This window comes from Peromyscus maniculatus, chromosome 6 (assembly GCF_049852395.1).
Source record: "Peromyscus maniculatus bairdii isolate BWxNUB_F1_BW_parent chromosome 6, HU_Pman_BW_mat_3.1, whole genome shotgun sequence".
In the NCBI taxonomy this organism is placed as follows: domain Eukaryota; kingdom Metazoa; phylum Chordata; class Mammalia; order Rodentia; family Cricetidae; genus Peromyscus; species Peromyscus maniculatus.
The window spans coordinates 60403257-60423744 of NC_134857.1; the positions used below are offsets into that span (position 1 = coordinate 60403257).

The following is a 20488-nucleotide window of genomic DNA, read 5'->3' on the forward strand; positions in this document are numbered from 1 at the left end:
TCCGAGCCCGTTTCAAAGGGCTTTCAGAAATTCCCAGGGCATGTCTGGACATTCCGGTCAGAATTCCTTAGGGCTCTATTGTTCAGGCTTGCTCAGAATGAGTTAAAGGGGCTTTTTAGAGGTTTATAGTTAAGCTGTTTTCTTCAAGAGTACCGCACAGACTTTTGAGTTATAAGCAAATCTGCCTGCCCATCGCCATCTCTGTGACTTTATTTGGCTGAAATGGGGACTTGCTGGCGACAGTTCTGTTTTAAGCCTGAAACGTTGTTCAGTGGATTCCATCATGGTCTTTCCTGTTGATGATGACTCCGCTGGGCCTGACCATACTTTATTTATTTTAGCAATGATAAAAACTGCCTTTCTCTCCAGTGACTGAGATCCAAACAACTTGAGTGACATTTTAAAAAATATCATCTATGCACAGACAGTTGAAACAGTGACATTTGCTTAAAGTTGCCTTATGAGGTTATGTGTGACGTCTGTATGATCCCTTTCCAAGAGCATGGTTGTGCTTGCACGTTTCCTATCAGAAAAGAAAAACAGAAACAAAAACACTTCTTTTTCTTGCTTTCCTTCTTTGGAGACTCCAGTCACTGATGTAAAGCATCCAATTTCTCTTTGAAATTTGGGACTTCTAAAAATTCTCCCCACCCCCAGCATCATGGTGTAGCCTCCAAAAATCAGACAGCTGTTATTACAAACAGAGACCGCTCTTGCTTAGACCCTGAACAGACAATTATAAATGTCTGGATTCCTTCCTTTCTTGTGGTGGCTGCTTTTAGATGTGGAATAAAACCATGCTAACCAAAGAAGGCTTGAGTGAGTGGTTAGTAGTCTGTTCCTGCCACATCCATAAATCTTGTTAAATTTTCTTTTCATTGTCTATAATAACTTTCCACTTTATAAGACTTACAACTGACCAGGAGTATCATTGATATAAAAATATTAAAACTTGTGAAGACCTGTGTTGTTTAATACGTGTCCCACATTGGACAGGTGAGGGTGAGGTAAGAAAGAGTAAGTGACCTTCCCAAGGACACTTGCCCACTCAATAGGGCAGCATGCTAAGAGATCTGTTTGCTTTTCTGATTCTGTAGATGGCCGCCCTCGTCCCATTGTTCTCTGGGACTCATCTCTGGCATCTGCAAGCAATGATAGCCATTCTTCCATTAAGATCACCTGGGGAACTTATCAGCAGTTGCTCAAACAGAAGTGCTGGCTGAATGGCCGGGTTCCTAGACCTGAGTGGGGCTGCACTGAAATCCATCACCATGAATGGTCCAAGATGGCTCTCTTCGATTTTTTGTTGCAGGTAAGTTTATCCAGTCCCCTAAGTGGTTATCTAGGACTGATAGCATTGTAAGGTCTCAATAGAATCTTTAGCAGCTAGAGTTTCTACAAAGTTGTAGTTTAAGCTCTAGAAGGGCTGTATCTGGCCAAGTGCAGCACACCTACTATGAAATTTCATATTCTTCTGGGAAATGATTATGAATATTATTTTTAAAATTACTTTCTGAAGAAGTAATCTACTGGCTAGTCTGCAATGCTCCCTCTCATCATGGCTACCATGTATAGCATTGTGGGGTTGTGTCTTAACATATTCCGGAGGCCAACTAAAGCTTGGTGAGAATGGGCATCTCATTCAAGTTCTGACAATTACTAAGAATGAGAGCTCAGACTCACTGGGGCTTGGTGATGCTAAAAGTTTATCTTCTTTGCATATTCCCTAGCTGTGTTCCAACACTCATGTGACCGCACTGCTACAACCACCATTTTCCTTATTTTCTTTCCAATACCCACTTCCCCTCTCTCAGGGGATTTCACTGTGTAGCCCTGGCTGGCCTGGAACACACTATGTAGACCAGCATGGCTTTGAATGTGGAGAAATCTGCTTGCCTCTGCCTCATAAGTGCTGGTATTAATGGTACACACTACCATGCCTGTCTCCAGTGTTTGTTTGTTTGTTTGTTTTTTCAACAATACTTCTATAAAGATTCAACATTTAAGAATAATACCTTTATATAACTGAGTAATTCTTGGATTGCTTTTTATGCCTACTATAATTCTTCTTCCAGTAAAGATCCCATGTCTTACCTTCACTTCATTCTGGCTACTGCCTTCTCCCTTATCCCATGTTACACAAACTGGTTTTCTGTTAGCATCTGTTAAATGGTAATTGGGGAAGAATTTAGAACCATTTTAGAACACTTGTAAGAACATCCTCCTTTTTTTTTAAATTCCTTTTATGTATGTGTGTATGACTAGAAGGAAGGAAATAGAAAGGAACAGAAATGTAGACCGAGTCCTCCTAGGCTACATAGAGATTTCAAGTCCAGTGAGGTGTATGTGATACTCTATTTTAAAAACAAAAGAGTAGAGAGAAAGCTAGCCAAGTCATTGTCTGGAGGATGAACACTGTTGATGTAGAGAATGGCCCTTGGTGTCAGTGATGCAGAGTGGCTAGTGAAGACTAAGCCAGTATGTGGGCCATTTAATGGAGGGGAGAGGCAGCCAAAAGTCACCTGGTACTGCTATCTTGAACAATATTTGAGTCTAGCTATGAGGTATGGACGGATTGTGTATTATGTATGTATTATCTCATTTGTAAACTTAATTAACCTATGATGGCTGTGAAGTAGGCATCCTTTCTCCATTCTGCATGTAAGAGAATTGAGGCATGGAAACTATATGTAGTCTGAGAGCTTATATTGGGGTGATATGGCAGTGTTCTGGTGAGTGCTTCTGTAGCACGAATCTTAAAAGGTCTTATTAATAAAAAACAAACCCGGAGGCCTGGTATTGGTGTCAACGCTGGAAGATCAGAGAAGCAGAACAAGTCACAGCTTCCTCACCTTGCCAATTCCTCAGGTGATCCTGTATCCTCAGACTGGATGCCTCTCAGCTGCTCAAAAGCCTATAAGCTTAACCAGTTCTAGTTCCTGGTCCTTATGCCTTATATAACTTTCTGCCATCACTTCCTGGGATTAAAGGCGTAAGTCATCATGCCTGGCTATTTCCAGTGTGGCTTTAAACTCACAGAGATCCAGATGGATCTCTGCCTCTGGAATGCTAGGATTAAAGGCATGTGTGCCATCATTTTCTGGCCTCTATATCTATCTAGTGGCTATTCTGTTCTCTGACCCCAGATAAATTTATTAGGGTGCACAATATTTTGGGGAACACAATATCACCACATGCTTCTGATAATGTGTTTATGTCTCTGATGAAGAACCTTAACCTTGGAATCTCCAGTCTTACTATTGTCTGTTAGCAAACTTGACTAATATTTGTCTTGGAAGGGTATGTGGTTTTAGTATTTTGGCAACCAAACAAATATTCCATCTATCCCAGAGTAATGCACATTATTATCATCCAAAACAGTTTACTACATTAACAAGCATAACAATTAGTGCACCATGAGGGCTATAAAGACAGCTCCATGACAGAGTATTCTGTAGCATGTGTGAAAACCTGAGTCAATCCTTACCACCACAAGGGCAAAAACAGACAAGACAGAACACAAAACTGCAGCTCTAGATTGGTGTGATGTACAGAAATGCCATGGAGAATTGTCTTTCAAAAAGAAATGATCTTGAAGCTTGTAGCTGATAAACAGAACTTATCTACAGAAAATAAAGGACAAATCTCTGTCATGATTATCTAGTGTTATGTATTTTAACTCTGAAACCCTCAAGTAAATTTCATTCTGTCCTAAGCTCCATTTTATTATCCATCCAAGAAGAATACACACACACACACACACACACACACACACACACACACACACACACACACACCATGCTCATTTTATTATAAAAGTTGTAAGAGGTAATTGTCACTAATACCACACTCTAAATTTTTTTTGTTTTTGTTTTCTCTGGAAGTGGAATAGTTAGGAAAATGTAGTATATAAAATGAAAGCAAGAGCCATATCAGAGTGGCTGGCTGAATATTAGTTCTGATTGTTCTGAGGTCAAAACAGGGAGAACATGTGCCCCAAAACAGTGAGGAGAAGTAAAAATAGAAGGCAGTAGAAATGCATGAGAGGAACATGGAATGACAGTGTTCCATGGTATTTAATCATCTTAAATATGCCATTCAAATCAGAGCCTTTGTTCAAGCGAGTATTGGGGCTTCCTGCCTGTGGACATAGGAAGTCAGAAAAGGGAAGGACTCCTTTTCACAAGTATTTGTTGACTTTTATCCCCATAGGGACATTGTTGGCTGTCATGAGGATGAATGTGAGCCTAGGAAATCATCGCTGTGAATTTTAAACATGCATACATATTCCATATACCTTGAAATAATAATTAACCTACTACTCATGGAGCACTTGCTTTGTGCCAGTCTGGTTCTAGGCACTCTGGTTCTAGGCTCTAAGATAGCAAATTAGGAGCTAGGCATGACTGTCATTCCTAGTGTAGAGACGAGGAAGCTGAGGCAAGCATAAGTTCGGTATTCTTGCCAGGGTCACATGGGCAATGTTCACTAGTCCCTGGAGTCAGACCAGGAGTTGTGTCTTAAGAATCAGGCCCGTAGCAATGGCTAACTTCATCCCTTGTACAGGAAATAGTACCGTCTTCAGCCACGGTTCCAAGTGAGAAGTCTAGGAGCCAGCTGTGTGGTTCTGTGAGGGCCACATTCATAGTGACAAACATCTTGATGTCTCTTGATTTGCTTTATTGAAGGAATCAGTCATTGGCCCCTGCCTTAGCTCAGTTCTTTGTCCTTTCTTACTTAGATGACTCCTTCTAACCCCTTCAAACTATACGAGCTAAGATCACTTATGGTGGAGGTTGTGGGTTTGCAGGATGCGGCTCTACCTGCTTCTGTAGTCGATGCTGTTGCTCCCTCTGCCTGTGGTAGGAAGGTTTTCCTCCTTGATAATTCTTGAGGAAGCACTTTGGGCAAGGCTTTTCCAGAAGTCTCTCAGACTGATACACCAAATGGGAGCTCTTTACTCCGGATCACAAGTCTAAAACTCAGTTTTAAGTTTAAAACTCAAAAATTCCATTTATCAATGGTCAATTTAATTAGAATTTACATACATACATACATACACACACACACACACACACACGTATGCATACATATGTAAATGGCATCAGTTGGGAGGGCTTACATATTTTCTTTATTTTTCATTATTTATTTCTAACAGTAAAGAGGCAAGTGACTGATTTCCTTAAGATAGTGCACCATTTTACCATTTTATTTGTTTGGTCTGATAGTACCAGCTTCTATCTTCTTTCCCACTTTGGGTAGTAGAAGCCACCATGATGTTTCTGCCAATCAGATGGAGGATGATAAGTTCTTACTTGTATTTTTTTTATTTTACATTGTGTGTAAGATTGAAGATATTATATATCCAGGTATTTAATTTGGTTTCAGTAAATCTCTTGTTCAAATTATTGCCATTTTAAAACTTTCCTTATTGACCGAAACTTCGCATATTATGAAAAGGAGACCTTATTAAATGTCTGCACTTGTTGGCTCTCTGTGACATAAACAAAGAGCTGAGACAATCAACTTATAAAAAGAAAAGACATCATGGTTCACAGTTTTCAATGTGTCCTGCTGTGGTTGGTTGGCCCATTACTCTGGGCCTGTGACATGGTAGATTGCAGTGGAACAAACCTATTTATGTCATGAACAGTAAATAAATGAGAAAGAACAGAGGGGCCAGCCTCCCACAACTTCCGGTTTATGTTTCCTCAGGAGAGATGAATGAACATTTGTCACCTGTGATATATCAGAGAAATGATCCATCCAAAGCCGACTTGGTGAGCCAATGTGTTCAGTGAGCTCATAGGCAAATGGGGGGGTGGGGTGGTCACTTACAATGGTGGCAAACACTGCTACATCACCAAAAAGTGCCATCCCATCATGAATTATGAAGTTCAGCCTTCAGTGAAGTGTCTGCTTCTTGTATATTCTAGTACCTCTCAAGATCATATGTGGCTTGGGCACACAAGTGGGTAATAACAGTATTGTTTGACTTTTCCTGGGGAGACATGAACAAATTCTGTTCACTCCATCTAGGGCATCAGTGACAGACTGAAGAATCAGTTCTGCCCAAGTCTAACTTTACAAACCAATGATTTATTGGGCTTACTTATAGATGCATGGATGAAGCCTCAAAGGAACATGTATAATGCAAGGTCAGCTGTATCACTAAAAAGCCCAGCCCAGGATGCATCAGGACTCATGAAAGCTGCATCCCAGCTCCCTTTGTGACTTGTAGACAGTTCCATCCACAGAAGAGTCTTTCCTTTCTCTAGAGATTGTTTACTATTTACATGATCTCAGGGAGAGGCCTTGTGACTCCTACCTTTCTGAGTTCCTTGAGTCTTGTGGGTCTCATTAGCTTCCAATCCTGTCTCACTCCCCACAGGAGTGGATATTACAATCTAGAGGAGATACTTGCCTAATAATGTGCTCTTCCTCCAGCTCTGCTACCCTTTCTGCCATCTTTTCATGATATTCCCTGAGTTTTTGGTGGGGGCAATATAGATGTCTTGGAATGTTCTTCTATTTGTGGTTAAGCATTGAGTCACTATGCACAGAAACACCAGTCATATATTCTCAGCAGGTTGACCAGGAATGAGTCATATATCAACCACTCATGGCAACAAAGAGAAATTTCCCCCTAGGTCACACCTGACAACAGCAGCAGCAATCTGTGGTATAAACACAAATGTTTAGAAGGCAATTTGACACATTTTGCTTGGGATGTTGGTAGTGCAGTATGTAGAGTCCATAACTGAGCAGGGTGTTTGGTGACAATTCTCCCCAAATGACCTGCATAGGACTTCCAGTACTGTAAAAGCCAGGCATTATGAAGGGAGTTTTCATCTTAGTTCCAGCTTGAATTTGCAATATCCAAAGACCAAAATGTGCAATGTCTTCAGCAATAGAGACTTACTCTCCAGCTCAGCATTAACCAACAGCAGGAAAAAAGACTCTGTGGTTTGTGAGAAGTCAGGGGCCAGTACTTAGATGTAACTGTCAACTTCACACAGCTTAGGTTCACCTGCAAAGAGTCCCAGTTGAGTAATTTTCTTTATCAGGTGGTCTATGAGGGATTGTCTTGATTGTTAATGGATATAAGGTGGTCCTGAGTCAAGAAAGCTAGCTAAATAGGGAGCCTGAGACTGATCCATAGAGTGAGCTGGCAAGCAGAATCCTCCATGGTTCTGCACTGAGTTCTTTCCTTGACTTCTCCCAATAATGGATTGTGACCTGGAAAGGTAAGATGAGACATACCCTTTCCTCTACTAAATTGCATTTGATCAGAGTGTCTTTATCACAGCAACAGAGAGATAGTTGGAATATGGGTAACCTATTCCTGGCACCAAGATTTTTATTCAATAACTTATGGATTCTGCGAGTGCCTTTTCCCACTCAGATGAGTGCCTTCACTCAGCATCTTTAACATCTGTTTTCACTTTTCCTTTAGATGTGTTTCCAAATTTGTAGCATACCCAAGACACTTGAGGGCATTATGTAATGAAACCTTTTTTAGAGAGGGCAGGGTGTCTTCAGGCCTGTCCACTTTAAGCAAGTGCCAATTGGTCTTTGGATTTAACAGCTAAAGTTATACTTTTCCAAATGTAGGGAGGTCCTTTTAAAAAGCATTAAAGGATCAATTAAATGTCAATGTGGAATAGAATAGAGTGAATGGGAGGCAGAGCCATATTTAGCCTTCTTCAGTCCACTTGTTCTACATAACCTGTCTTGCTTCCTCATCCTGGGGCACTACCATGAGATCACTACGCATCTCTCCACCCTAGATGGTTTCCTCTGGGCTGCCTTGCACTGCTTGGCTAAGCCTGGGTCATGGCTGTGCTCTCACCAGCTGTTCAGGCACAGACTCTGGTCCAATGCCATGGCCATTATCACTCTTTCAGCCATATTTGGATGCTGAAGGAATCCTGGGCTGGGACTACAGTCTCTACCCCCAGTATACTTTCTTGTAGGGGAGAAATATACACAGAATATTCTGGGGGAATAATTGCCCACTTCTAGGACAAACAATCCTTTTTAACTGTACCATTCTGTCTTCTATTCTTTCTTTTATGTCTTTGGTGAACTGATGGTTAGTCATTAAAGCTTTCCTGAGGCTCACTACACAGCATTTGGTGTTTAAATCTATCCTAGGAACTCTGTCTTTACACAAACCTTGTCACATTGGATAGTGGGTGTCCTGGACACACCCCTTTGTGTAATTTCCAGTTTAAATGTTTAAGTCATTCAGATCTACCATAACCTCTTCTACGTCATCAAGATCATATCCCACCTGTGGCTCAGTAAAGTAACAAAAGCCCTTTGGGAATTAATTTCTTCCTTAGTTATTCAGCAAACCCATCTCATTAGGCTTGGTGAGCAGGCACAGAATGTCCTCTCCCTCACTCCCAGTCTCCTTAGTAATGATGTTCCTCTTGTCTTCTAGTCCCTGATACTCGTGGTGACCCCAGCTAGCTATAACCACATATCCCTAATGGACTATTTGAGCCAGTTCACTGGGTACACATTTTCATTGTATTGTCTCAAGGGTGTTTGAGCAGTTACCCAGTATCTCCACATCTTTGGGACTCAGACTTATCCCATTCACTCTCATATCCCATGTCCCACTGCCTCATAAACCAGGTTATCAGGGCTTCTTTTATTTCTTGTTTAAATGATGCTTTTCACAGTTCAAGCAGTTTAGATATGGAATTTCCTCATCATCATAGTTTCTTATATAATCCTTCATCAGTGCTCCTGAGTCATGGATTTTCTCTTCTTCTGTACTAAGGGTCTCACTGACACTGAGAGTTATATGTTATGCCTAGATCGCAGAGACCCCCAAAACACCACCATGGAGACCAAATCCCACATGTAAAAGCAAAGAGCCTTTATTTCAGTCTTGGAGCTTAGTCTCTGTTTGTCTGACACAGTGGTGAGACCAGAGAGCCCTGGGCTTGGGCAGGTTAGGGTTTTTATCATAGCAGAAGTTGGGGTGAGAGAATTTCCAGGGTCCTGATTGGCTGACATTTGTCTAGGGGTGTCTATAAAAGGGAAATAGGTGTGTACTAGGCTCAGGAACATCTGGCCATCTTATCTAACCTTATCTAAGGGTTGGAATGTTTGGGATGTCAACTGCTTCCCCTTAGATGCTGGCCCATCTCTGGGTGGAGTCAGTGTATGGCATTTCCTGGATCCGGGTGTTGCCTGCCAGTAAGCCTGTCACAGAAGCTGTGTCTGAGTCCCTTAGCCTGTCATGGCAGCTGTGTGGTCAAGCTGTTTTGGGCTCCCCCACATCATACATCATTTATTTCTCACTTTCTCCCTCCATACTGACTGATTCTACTCATGAGTTCCATGTTTTTGATCTCAGGAATGGATGTTTAACCAATTAGAAATTTTTTTATTCTCTTTCCTTTTGTGTCTGTAAGAAATGGCAAGCCACCACTTCTTTCTCATCCTCCCTTTTTCATTTGTCTTCCAAACTGGAGGCTAATATGAAGGATAACATGAACAATTCCTTTCCTTGAAAGTCTTTCTTTGTCAGGGCAGATCGCGAAGCCTCAGGTACACGTTTCATTGTCCCCTCCATGCATCTGACACCACAGCCACTTAGGATCCTAAACCGTATGTGTTACTTTCAGAGACTGTGATATATTCTCTGGTCCATCAGTCAATTTGGGTTCCTGCTTGTACTCACATAGTATGTACATCTCACTGGTGAAGGCACGCTGCTCTGTACCACACAGAGAGAGGGGGGTCACCTTGAGTTTCCCCAAGGATGCTCCACTCTTGTATGGCTCAACCTGGGTTGGGATTCAGGGACTGCCTTCCAATATCTGGCAAAAGAAAAGGGCCCAAGGTAAGAGCTGCAAGGGCATAACGTATTGAACAGTGAGAACAGACTGTAGAGTTAAAGCTGTGAGTGGGGTATGAGACAGCAAGTGGGACCAGATAAGAGGAGGAGTGGGGCTTTGGGCCAGTGACAGCAGGCTGGTGTCCCCTGCCGGAAGTTTTTGAGGAACAAATGGGAAACACTATTGCCCTTCCAGCTAGGCTTGCTCTGAAATGCAGCTAATTTTACTCGTCTAAATTGGAAGTGAGCTTGGCTTCTAATGAGAACCTTCTACTTAAGTGACCACCCCAGCAGACCCCATAGGTAAGGCGTTAAATATAAAGCTCTGAGGGAGTTAACTCTGCCATGATAGAGTCATAAGCAGATCATGTAAATGTGAGAACAAGGAGAGCTTAAAACATTTACAACATTTGAGTCATTGCAATGTCAGAGGCAGCAACAGCAGCCAGTTAATAGTTAGCAGACAGTCAAAACTAGTATCTGCCAGCACAAGTCAGAGATGGCAGAGAGGGACTTTAACCACACCTAGCTGGGTGTTTGGTGCATGTTGAGATCGTGTTTAGGCTCATGATCACCTCCCTGGTTGGCAGGAAAACTTGTTGAGTGTGTGGGCATTCTACTGAGTTGGCCCAATATAGCCCAGAGAGCAAATCAGTCTCACAGCCTTTACCTCACCAATTGTCCAGTTTTCACCCTATAAAAATCCTAGACAAGGAAGTTTGACATCTTTTTCCTCTCATGGAAATCTCTCCCGCTCTTGAGAGTTTCTCTGAATTTTTCTCAATTTCTCCTTTTCTGTAATTCTTCCGAGTAAAGCTTGATTCTGCTTTGCATGTTCTCATGAGAGTTCATATTTTTAAGCTTCAGTAATGCGAGAAAACAAACTTGGAGCACTGTTCCAGATTGTCTAACACCTTAGGTCCTTGGATTATTCATAACTGGGATATGAAAGGTTACAATTTACTAACCCTCCTGTATCAGATGCAAACATGTCTTATCCCATAGCAGGGTTAATGCATTTGCCACTGTAGAAAGGCAGGATACCATCCCCACAGGAAAAATACAATTGATGTACAATGTTCATTCCAACTTTTCTTTGGTTATGTGGGTCTTTGTTTGGGTGCCAGTTGTGTTGCGTGACTATTCCTGGATAGATGCAAACAAATGCCTATTTGTCTCAGGTAGGGCATCAGTGACAGACTGATGATTTCATTCAAGTCTAGCTTGCCAAGCCAATTAATTTATTTGAGTTGCTTACAGGACCACGGTCAATCCAAAGGCAGCTGCATCACTAAAAAGCCCACACTCCGATGGGTGATGAGCTCACGAAAGCAGCATCACTGGAACTCAATGTCAACTCTCAGGCAGTTCCACCAAAGAGTATTCTCATTCTCCAACCATTGTTACAGCCTTGGGAGGGTACCTTTGGGTACTGTAAGTTTCATGAGTTTCCTCTGTCTAGTAGGTCTCATTAGCTTCCTGATTCTTAGAAGCCATTGTCTCCCCTCCAGGAGGGAATATTTCAATTAGAAGGAAATGGTTTCACAAAAGCCTGGAATCCCAAGTCAAATTTTTTTTTCTCTCTCTCTTCTACTAAGGAGTGTAAATAGAGCCATTACTATCACCAGAGGTTGAGCTATCCTTATGCTGTTTTGCTTATTACTTTATCATGACTAAGGGGCCAAAGTTATCTTAGCTCCACAATGACTACCAGATGTTCATGTTTTGCCTGGAGACAAAAGCTATATGCTATACCATCTCCAGTGCACTGAAGACTAGTCCTCCAACTTGATGTGTTTAAAGTTTCATCACCTCCCAATAGCACAGTCCTGGGACCAATCCTTCAACAAATGGGCCCTTCTGAGCCATTCCAGATCCAAGCTACTGTAACATTTTCCTTTTGATTCTTCTCATACCATTTAATGTAAGATCATCTATAATTGATTCTTTTACTTCTTATATTTACCATCATAAATTGTTCATAGAAATTGAAGGGGTTTATGTTTAACAAAGTCTGTATAAACTGGCCAGTTTCATGAGTGTCATTTGATATTTTTGTGTAAAATTTTTCTATTCAGTAACATGGAGGTTGGTTTTTAATCAGAAATATGCCCTATCAAAGTGGTGCTTGGGAATGTAGTGAGTGGATTTTTGTGAACGATTTTAGATGTGTTATGCCTGGAGCAAATGACAGTTACTTGCTCTGTGAAGCCAGAGCAAGAGCCAGGGAACACAGAACAGTTGTTATTCTCTACATAACAGTGTTCATTTGTTTCACCCAATTAACAAATCTACATTCAGAGAGGCCGGACCATATTCCTGACTCTGTAAAGTACAAAAGAGCCACAAGCAATCTTTTCTTCTTGAAGTGTGGGGGTATGAACTGCACAGACCAAAATTCATCACCATGGGGATAACAAACCAAGTATTCTAGAGAACATTTTGTGTTTCTATGGTTTGGCCCAATTTCTCTCAAAAGATTAGATAAAATAACAGGAACAATTTCAGCACATGGGAACCCTGTTTCCTGACTTAGGAGACTCTAATGGTTAGAAACTGAGAATGAATTAGTTTGCAGAAGATGATCATCAACCATGCCACTAGTCGGTTCTTAGCCTTGAGAAATCACTTAAGTTTCCTTCTCTTTGGCTTCTCCATCTGTAAAATAGGACACTGTTTAGAGGACTAAAAGAAAGAAGAAATTACTTTTATATATACCTTTGTGTATTTAGAATAATACCTGATACATAGTCAGTAAGTATTATTCATTAATTATGCAAATTGAACACCTAGAAATCCATAGATGTAAATAAGAGTTAAGTAAACCAATCTCTCCATCACTAAATTGCAAGTCATTTACCAAATAACTTAATTTCTTTGAATGCTTATGGACTGCTATACTTCTCTTCAAGGTCTTTTCTTATTAGGGTTTAATTTTTTTTGACTACTCTGTCTTTTCTTATAAACTCTGATTTTTTTCAAGGGCAAGTTCCTGTCTTACTGGACTTGTAACCATTCTGTTAGCAGTCAAATGTTTGGAAATGCCGCAGTACCTGGGGCCCTGTTTTCGGTCAAGGAAAACTGTCCAGTTATATTAAAATATTAAATCCGAAGGTCAAATTAGGATTGTTACAAGGGGAAGAAAAACTACTTGTAGCACAGAAAATGAGTAATGCTGTCAAAGGAAGGGAGTTAGGGTGTGGTGATATTATGTTCCCCAAAATATTGTGTACCCTAATAAACTTATCTGGGGTCAGAGAACAGAACAGCCACTAGATAGACTTAGAGGCCAGAAAATGGTGAACCACACACCTTTAATCCTAGCATTCCAAAGGCAGAGATCCACTTGGATCTCCATGAGTTCAAGGCCACACTGGAAACAGCCAGGCATGGTAACAAGAGCCTTTAATCCCAGGAAATGATGGCAGGAAGCAGAAAGGTATTTAAGGTGTGAGGATGAGGAACTAGAGCCTGGTTAAGCTTTTAGGCTTTTGAGCAGCAGTTCAACTGAGATCCATTTGGATGAGGACTCAGAGGCTTCCAGTCTGAGCAAACAGGATCAGCTGAGGAATTGGCAAGGTGAGGTAGCTGTGGCTTGTTCTGCTGCTCTGATCTTCCAGCATTCACCCCAATAACTGGCTCCAGGTTTGATTTTTATTAATAAGACCTTCAGAGATTTGTGCTACATTAGGGAAAACATTTAAATGGAAGAATCGAATGAATAAAAAATGTCTAGCATTTTTTATTGTTTCATGGGCTGACATTTTCTGAGACTATTTGTTGGATGAGTGATGAATGGATACTTGCCTTAAGGGGACAACAGTTGTGTGCTCAGAGATATTGCTTTCACCATCACCAAAAAGTATAACATATTTCTTTGCACTGAAATAGACTTTCTCAAGCTCTTCTTTGTCCTCAACACAGAGAAGGTTTGGTGGGATGCATAAAAAAGGTGAAGGAGACCATCTCCTGCCTCAAGGGTTGCACAGTTTAATATGAGAGAAGGATAACCGTGGTGGAATGTTTCAGGCACCGTAATAAGTCTTATGGAAAGAAACTGGAAGCTATGGATTATTCTCAAATGGTTGGATCGAGAATGAAGTTAGGGAGTTTGACATTTATTCTAGAAAAGTAAGACTCCGTAGGAAGACATTTTAATGAAGAAGAATCTTAGCAATGAGCTCAAAGTGTGAAAAGTTTCCTTGAATGGGAAAATGGTGCCTGAAGCATTTCCTGTGAAGCAGTTCCTGTTTTCCAAAGGAAGTTTTCTCTTAGATGACTGTGAGTCATGAACCTATGGTCACAAAGTCAACAGTGAGCCACAGTATTCCTTGTCCTGACAGCTGTCTGCTCCAGTTACCTTTCCTCTCCTCATCTGGTGCCTAAGGAATTTGCTCTGGGATGAATTCCATCTCATTCCCTTTGCTTTGATCTTCATGGCTTGTTTATTTTCCCACTTAGTTGTGTGATAAAAGCAAAAATGTCAACCATCTTGTGTGTATGTGTGTGTGTGTGTGTGTGTGTGTGTGTGTGTGTGTGTGTGTGTGTGTATACATCTGTATGTGGGTGTGCATGCCCTTGTATGTGGAGATCAGATGTTCACTGGCTGGGTAGTGAGCCACTGGGATTTTCCTGTCTTTGCCTGCCAGCACTGGGATTACAAGTGTGTGCTGCCTGGCTTTTAATGTGGGCGCTGGGACCTGAACTCAGGTACTCATGTATGTGCAAGCACTTTACCCAGTGAGCTTTCTTTCCAGCCCCCACCCCCAACTATCTTCTATGTAAAGAAGAACTTACTATCTTTCACATTCTCTGCTAGACAAAGATTCTGCTTATGGCCCCTTGATTGATGATAAAGGATTCCCCAACATCCTTTCCTCTCCCTCTTTCTCAGAGGCCAAGGCTCGCTCTGGCAGCTCTCTAGAGTCAGTGAAGAAGACTTGTGAGCATTCCAGTGGCAGGAGATAGGGTAGTCCAGTGTTCCAAACACGGTGATTTCACACAATTTGACTTGTCCTTATTGTTTTTCAGAATTGGAACATTATCAATTTAAATGACCCCTGGCTGTGTATTTATTTGAAGTTCAAACAAATGGTGCAGTTCCTCATTTATTTGACAGAAAATAATGAGGGATGATGGCCTCAGATAATGTCTTGGGACCAAACAGCAGAGAAAGTCTGGGATTTAGTGATAGTGGTTAATTAACATGATGAATTGGCTTGGACCTAGTAAGTGAAGAGGGAGAAGAACAAAGGGGCGGCAGAAGTGCGTCTTTCTGCTTCTTATTGTTTGTTGAGACAGCATTCCAATTCTTATGGGAAGTCTGAGGTGATCTGAGTGATTTCCTTGGCTGCAGGTCACTTGCTCAGGTAAAGGATGTAGGGACTAAGCTTTTCTAAACATTAAAAATGGCCAAGGTTTATAGATGTGTGATGTGTTCTCCAGGCCCCATGCCTTACTGAGAAGCTTATGAGCAAGCAATAGGTTTTTGGTAAGGAAGAATCATCGGTTTTTGAGAGTGTGGCAACTGGTAGGTTTCCTATACTCCAGTGGATGAGCAAATACCCACAGTCACATTAGCACCACTCATTGGACCTAATGGGTGATTGACAAGCAAACACATGAGAAGTTGTAATGGGGACATGTTGGAGGGCACATGGGGGGATTAGAGTGGGAGAATGGGGGTAGGGGTGATCTTGTTTCTTTAGAAAAAAAAGAAAACATTTAAAAAAACTGATCAATGTCAAACTTCACAAGGATAGACATGCTAAACACTGGTGAGTATCATGGTTATTATAGAATTTTAGTTTTATAAAACTGTCTCATTTCATCAGTGAAATTCAAGAGACATTATTTCAGCATTTTCGATGTCTCTTAATACACTTCATGGCTGGGTTTAGGACGATACTGATGTTACCTTATTTGACAAGCCTTCCCAAGAAGATCTCCCTTCCTTTTCATATTATCTTGTGACACTGCAATTTCTTTGTAATATCCAGTATTGTTGATGGTAATTGGGTAGACTGCCCAGAAGCCTTGCTGTTTATTGGGCATCTGTGATGTTTCTCCCTTTTTACTATTTAGTGGAACAGAGACATTGGGAGTGATATAAATGAAGGATTACTTAGATTACTTAAAGGAACAAGAAACAGGTTTTTGGCATTAGATGAAATGGATAAACTGTGTAAAAATTACTGCTATTAAGGAAGGCTATTTTACATTAGTTCTAAGAATTGACTTTATTCTTTTCTTGTTGGAGACAGGGTCTTGCTATGTACCCACACTGGCCTTAAACCTTCAGTTCTCCTATGTCAGCCTCCTGAGTGTGGGGCTACAGGTCGGCCTCCTTCACACTCAGCTGATTCACTTTACTCAGTTACCTCACTACAGTGTATTTATAAGTAAGTCACACATTTGACTAGTTATTATTTTTATGCCTGCCTAGCTAAAGAATTTGTGCTCCTTAGCAGTTGGTCCCTTAAGTTCTCATACTGCCTGAGGGTATTTTTATCAACTCCTCCATAATGACTTCTCTTGACCTGTTTTACCTGTTTTTCCTCATTATACAGCTGAGTTAAATCTGCCAGGTTTGTGCATTCTGAGTCATCTTTTAGCCTTCCTCTGCTCAGTGTCTTACAGTCAAGCAACAGCAAATTTTGACACTTTCTCAAAAGACTCCCCAAACCTTCTCTTCTTCCTGTCAATGCCGCCTTAAGCAGACTCATTCCTTAATGAGTCAGATGCCCTCCAGGGCTCCCACTGATCACCTTGATAGTCCTCTTTAGTTACCATTTACTGTGCAAATCATCACTGAATCTACCTCTCAGGAAACTATAATATATCTGTAAGGACTTCCATTTGGTTGGATAATTAAGTTTAAAGGCCTTAGTGCTTTCAAAATTATTATGGAAGCCAGGCTTATAGCTGAGTGATGGAGGACATGCTTAGCATGTGTGAGGACCTAGCACCTATCCTCAGGACCAAAGTAAATAAACACGTAAGCAAAGTGATTAACCTAAAAACCACCAAAAGTATGCAAAACTAGGTAAGGTAGTAAAATGAATCTCTGTGTATCTGTCCATAATTCCCAGTTCACAACAATCTTGTTCCCTCTTTAACTCTACTCATTTCCTGTTCCTACATTAATTTGAAGGAAGTCATGGGCATTGTATTATTTCATTTGTAAGTATTTTAGTGTGTATAACTAGAAGATAAAACATGAGCATATTAGCATACCTCAAATTATTAATAATTTCTGTCATATACCAAAGGTTTTGTAATATATATATATATATGTTTCAATTTGTTTGAAAACTGGATTTCAATAAAGCTTGGCCATGTGGTCAGTTGGGATCTTTAAATATGTAAACTCCAATACTCCAAGCCTACATCTTCTTATTTTTTTGTTTATTTATTTTATTTTTCCTTTCTATTTACATGATCATGTAAAGCCAGTTTCCTTGGGCCTGATATGTAGGTCCCAGGGGATGGGCTATCAGTTTTAAACAGACAGGAGGATTACAGAGAGCATCTCTTGATGTGTTTGGCAATTGCTGGGCCCTCAATCTGTAGAATCTAAAACAAGTCAGCCTTTCCCTCTTGGATTCTCTTCAATGGGGGTCTCTGTTAGTTATAAATCCAGAAGCACAGGGCCTACCATAAACAGGACACAGCATTCCCTCTTTTGGAACGAACTTGTCAATTCTTTGCTGATTTCTTTTCAGTCTTTCCTTTGAAGACTTGACTCTTGCCCTTTCCTCATCCCCCACTCTTGCAACTTCTCCCAGATGTGATCGCCCTCATGAAACCAACATGTGTCTTTCTAACTGGAAACCCCTCTACATGAGTGTATCCCTGCATTCATATGTAGTAAGTGGATATTTGTGCATCTTCATAAAGTTGGCCTACTGCAAATTCAGGTTTCTGTACCATCCTGCTTCAGTACCTTTAACAATTAAGGAGTGACAGAGGATGTGGTGGAAGGTAGGGAGGATGTATTCTTGAGAACAGGTCAAGCCAGCACTCAGGAAGCAGAGGCAGGAAGATCTCTGAGTTCAAGGCTAGCCTGGTCTATAGAGCAAGTTTCAGGACAGCCAGGACTACATAGAGAAACACTGTCTTGAAAATCAAGCAAGCAAGCAAGCAAGCAAGCAAACAAACAAACAAACAAATCAAAACCCCCAAACCAACCAATGAACTAGCCAAAAAAGAACAAGGCATGGGTCAGGAAATATTCTCTAGATTGAAACCAGATTCTTTTTTCTTCTAATTTTATTTTTATGTGTACGGGTGTCTGTGAAGGTCAGAAAAGGGCACCGTGTCTCCCTGGAACTGGAGTTAAAAATGGTGATGAGCTGTCATGTGGGTGTGGAGAACAGAATCCTATAATATGGATTCTCTGCAGCAACAGCCAGTGAGTGCTCTTAACCATTGAGCCATCTCTCCAGCCCTGAAATCATATCTTGATGCATTCACTGTGTATGACCATTTTAACAATACATGAAAGCTTTGTTTTGCATTTTAGGTGTTTGACTTGAATACTTTTTTTTTTAAATCAGCTATTCTATTCCTGTTAGTGCATTTCAGCACTTCTTAATTTACTTTATAAACCAAATTGGAAAATTACAGATATTTAGAGAACCATTGAAAGGTTTTTGTAGCTGAAGTTTTCTCCGGTCCTGCCTGGCCCATGGTCAGGACAAATCTCTCTCACCCACCAGTCCCACAGCTGCTCAGACCCAACTGAGTAAACACACAGAGACTTACATTGCTTACAAACTGTATGGCTGTGGCAGGCTTCTTGCTATCCAGTATCTTACATGTTGGTACTCATGACTGCAGCTGGCAGCGTCTCCTGACTCAGCCTTCCGGTTTCCAGAATTCTCTTCTTTGCTTGTCCCACCTACTTCCTCCTTGCTACTGGCCAATCAGCATTTTATTTATACAGAGTGATGTCCACAGCAGGTTTTGATGAAAGTTAATGCATTTCTATTGAGGAATTTCTCTAATTTCCTGTTGGCCTCAGTTATCATATGAGGTTTAAGGGCTTGCCTCTTGACACTGTCAGAACATCATTTCCATGCTCTGTTTCTCTGAGGGTTTCCACCCCAGGTGTCTTTGGGTTGATCCTCGCATCTTCATCTTTGACCATTCTTTGATATATCTCCTTTGAACAGGACAGCTCCTTTAGATTCCATGCCTTCAAACTGCGTCTCATTGGAAGGTCTATAGAGTCTTCCTTGGCAGAGATTGACATGCTGTCCTCTGAGAATTATGTTTTCTCAGGACCGCAGGATGGGAGGAAGGAGACAGTGGAATTGCAGGGTCTCTAATTCAAGAGGCAAATGCTTTCCACCTTATGGACCTTAAATGGAACCTACTTCTGGTGATAAAGTTCTCTTCAAGGATACAACAGGAGAGAAAAGCAATTATGTGTTCATTGAGCTATGGTGATTCTCTCTTCTGGGTTTTGACCTCATCTTCTGCTAAAGACTTGAGGTTTAGAAACCACATTCTCTCACTTCACATTATGTAAACTATTTAATTGTTTTATTCTGGAAACGAGAAATGGGGAGAGGAAGAGGAGTGGTCTTTAACTACATCGACTCACACTTGGCTTATGAGCCAACAGCAGGCCTCTGCAGCCAATATCTACTTCTCTGGATACTAGCCAGTCTTCCTCCCACCCCCACCTTTTTAAGTTTTTAGACAGGCTTTCAGAGGCTGGCCTCAAACTCATGATCCCTGTCCTTGACTGTTCTCCTGTATGCTGGGATTCTATGTTGGTGCCACCATGTCTGCCTTAGTCCACTTTCTAGAAGAATAATTTGTGCCTCAAAAATTATGCCTTTTGTTAAGGAGTGCATAGCTTCCCGAGACGTCTGCTCCCAACATGAAATATTGAAGACTGTTAATTTATTTTTCTACTAAATATTAAAAATATTTTACTGTCCATATTTATCTGACACTGTAGTATTTCAGCATGTATATATAATTTATGCTGGAATGAGGTATCTCCAATCATCTCTAATTTTTGAATGTTCAAAAATCTTCTCTGATAGTTCTTTTGAAATAGGCGATTAATTGTTGTCCACCCCAGTTGCATTACTGCACTACAGAACAATTCATTATTCCTTCTACTAAACTGTAACCCTGTGCCCATTAGTCATCTTCCATCATCCCTTTCCTACTCTTCCAGTGTCTGGCAAATACTAGTGCAGCTGGAGAACTTTTCTCTCCGGGTCCCACCAAGTCCTGGCAGTCCTTTAGCCCACTTATAAAATAAACACACAGATGCTTACATTATTTAAACTGCTTGGCCATTAGCTCAGGCCTATCATTGTCTAGCTCTTACTCTTATATTTAGCCCATTTCTATTAATCTATACTTTGCCCCGTGGCTTGTGGCTTACTGGTACCTTGCATCTTGCTTGTCCTGGTGGTGGCTCCAGGCAGTCTCCCCCTCTGCCTTCCTGTTCCCTCAATTCTCCTCTCTGTTAGTCCTGCCTATACTTCCTGTCTGGCTACCGGCCAATCAGTGTTTATTTATACAGAGTGATATCCACAGCATACTAGTCTATGTACAGTTTCCATGACATCAGTGCTTTAAGTTTCCAGAGATCAGTGAGGC

At 41.1% G+C, this 20488-nt stretch overlaps 1 protein-coding gene across 2 annotated transcripts in view; it reads left to right on the top strand.

Moving 5' to 3' along the window:
- Gask1b (golgi associated kinase 1B) overlaps positions 1-20488 on the top strand; it is a 55498-nt gene that overhangs the window by 19165 nt on the left and 15845 nt on the right. For both annotated transcript variants that reach the window (XM_006981095.4, XM_076574286.1), the window contains exon 3: positions 1098-1312. In XM_006981095.4, the coding sequence (XP_006981157.1) occupies positions 1098-1312 (215 nt within the window). The remainder of the gene's footprint in view (positions 1-1097; positions 1313-20488) is intronic.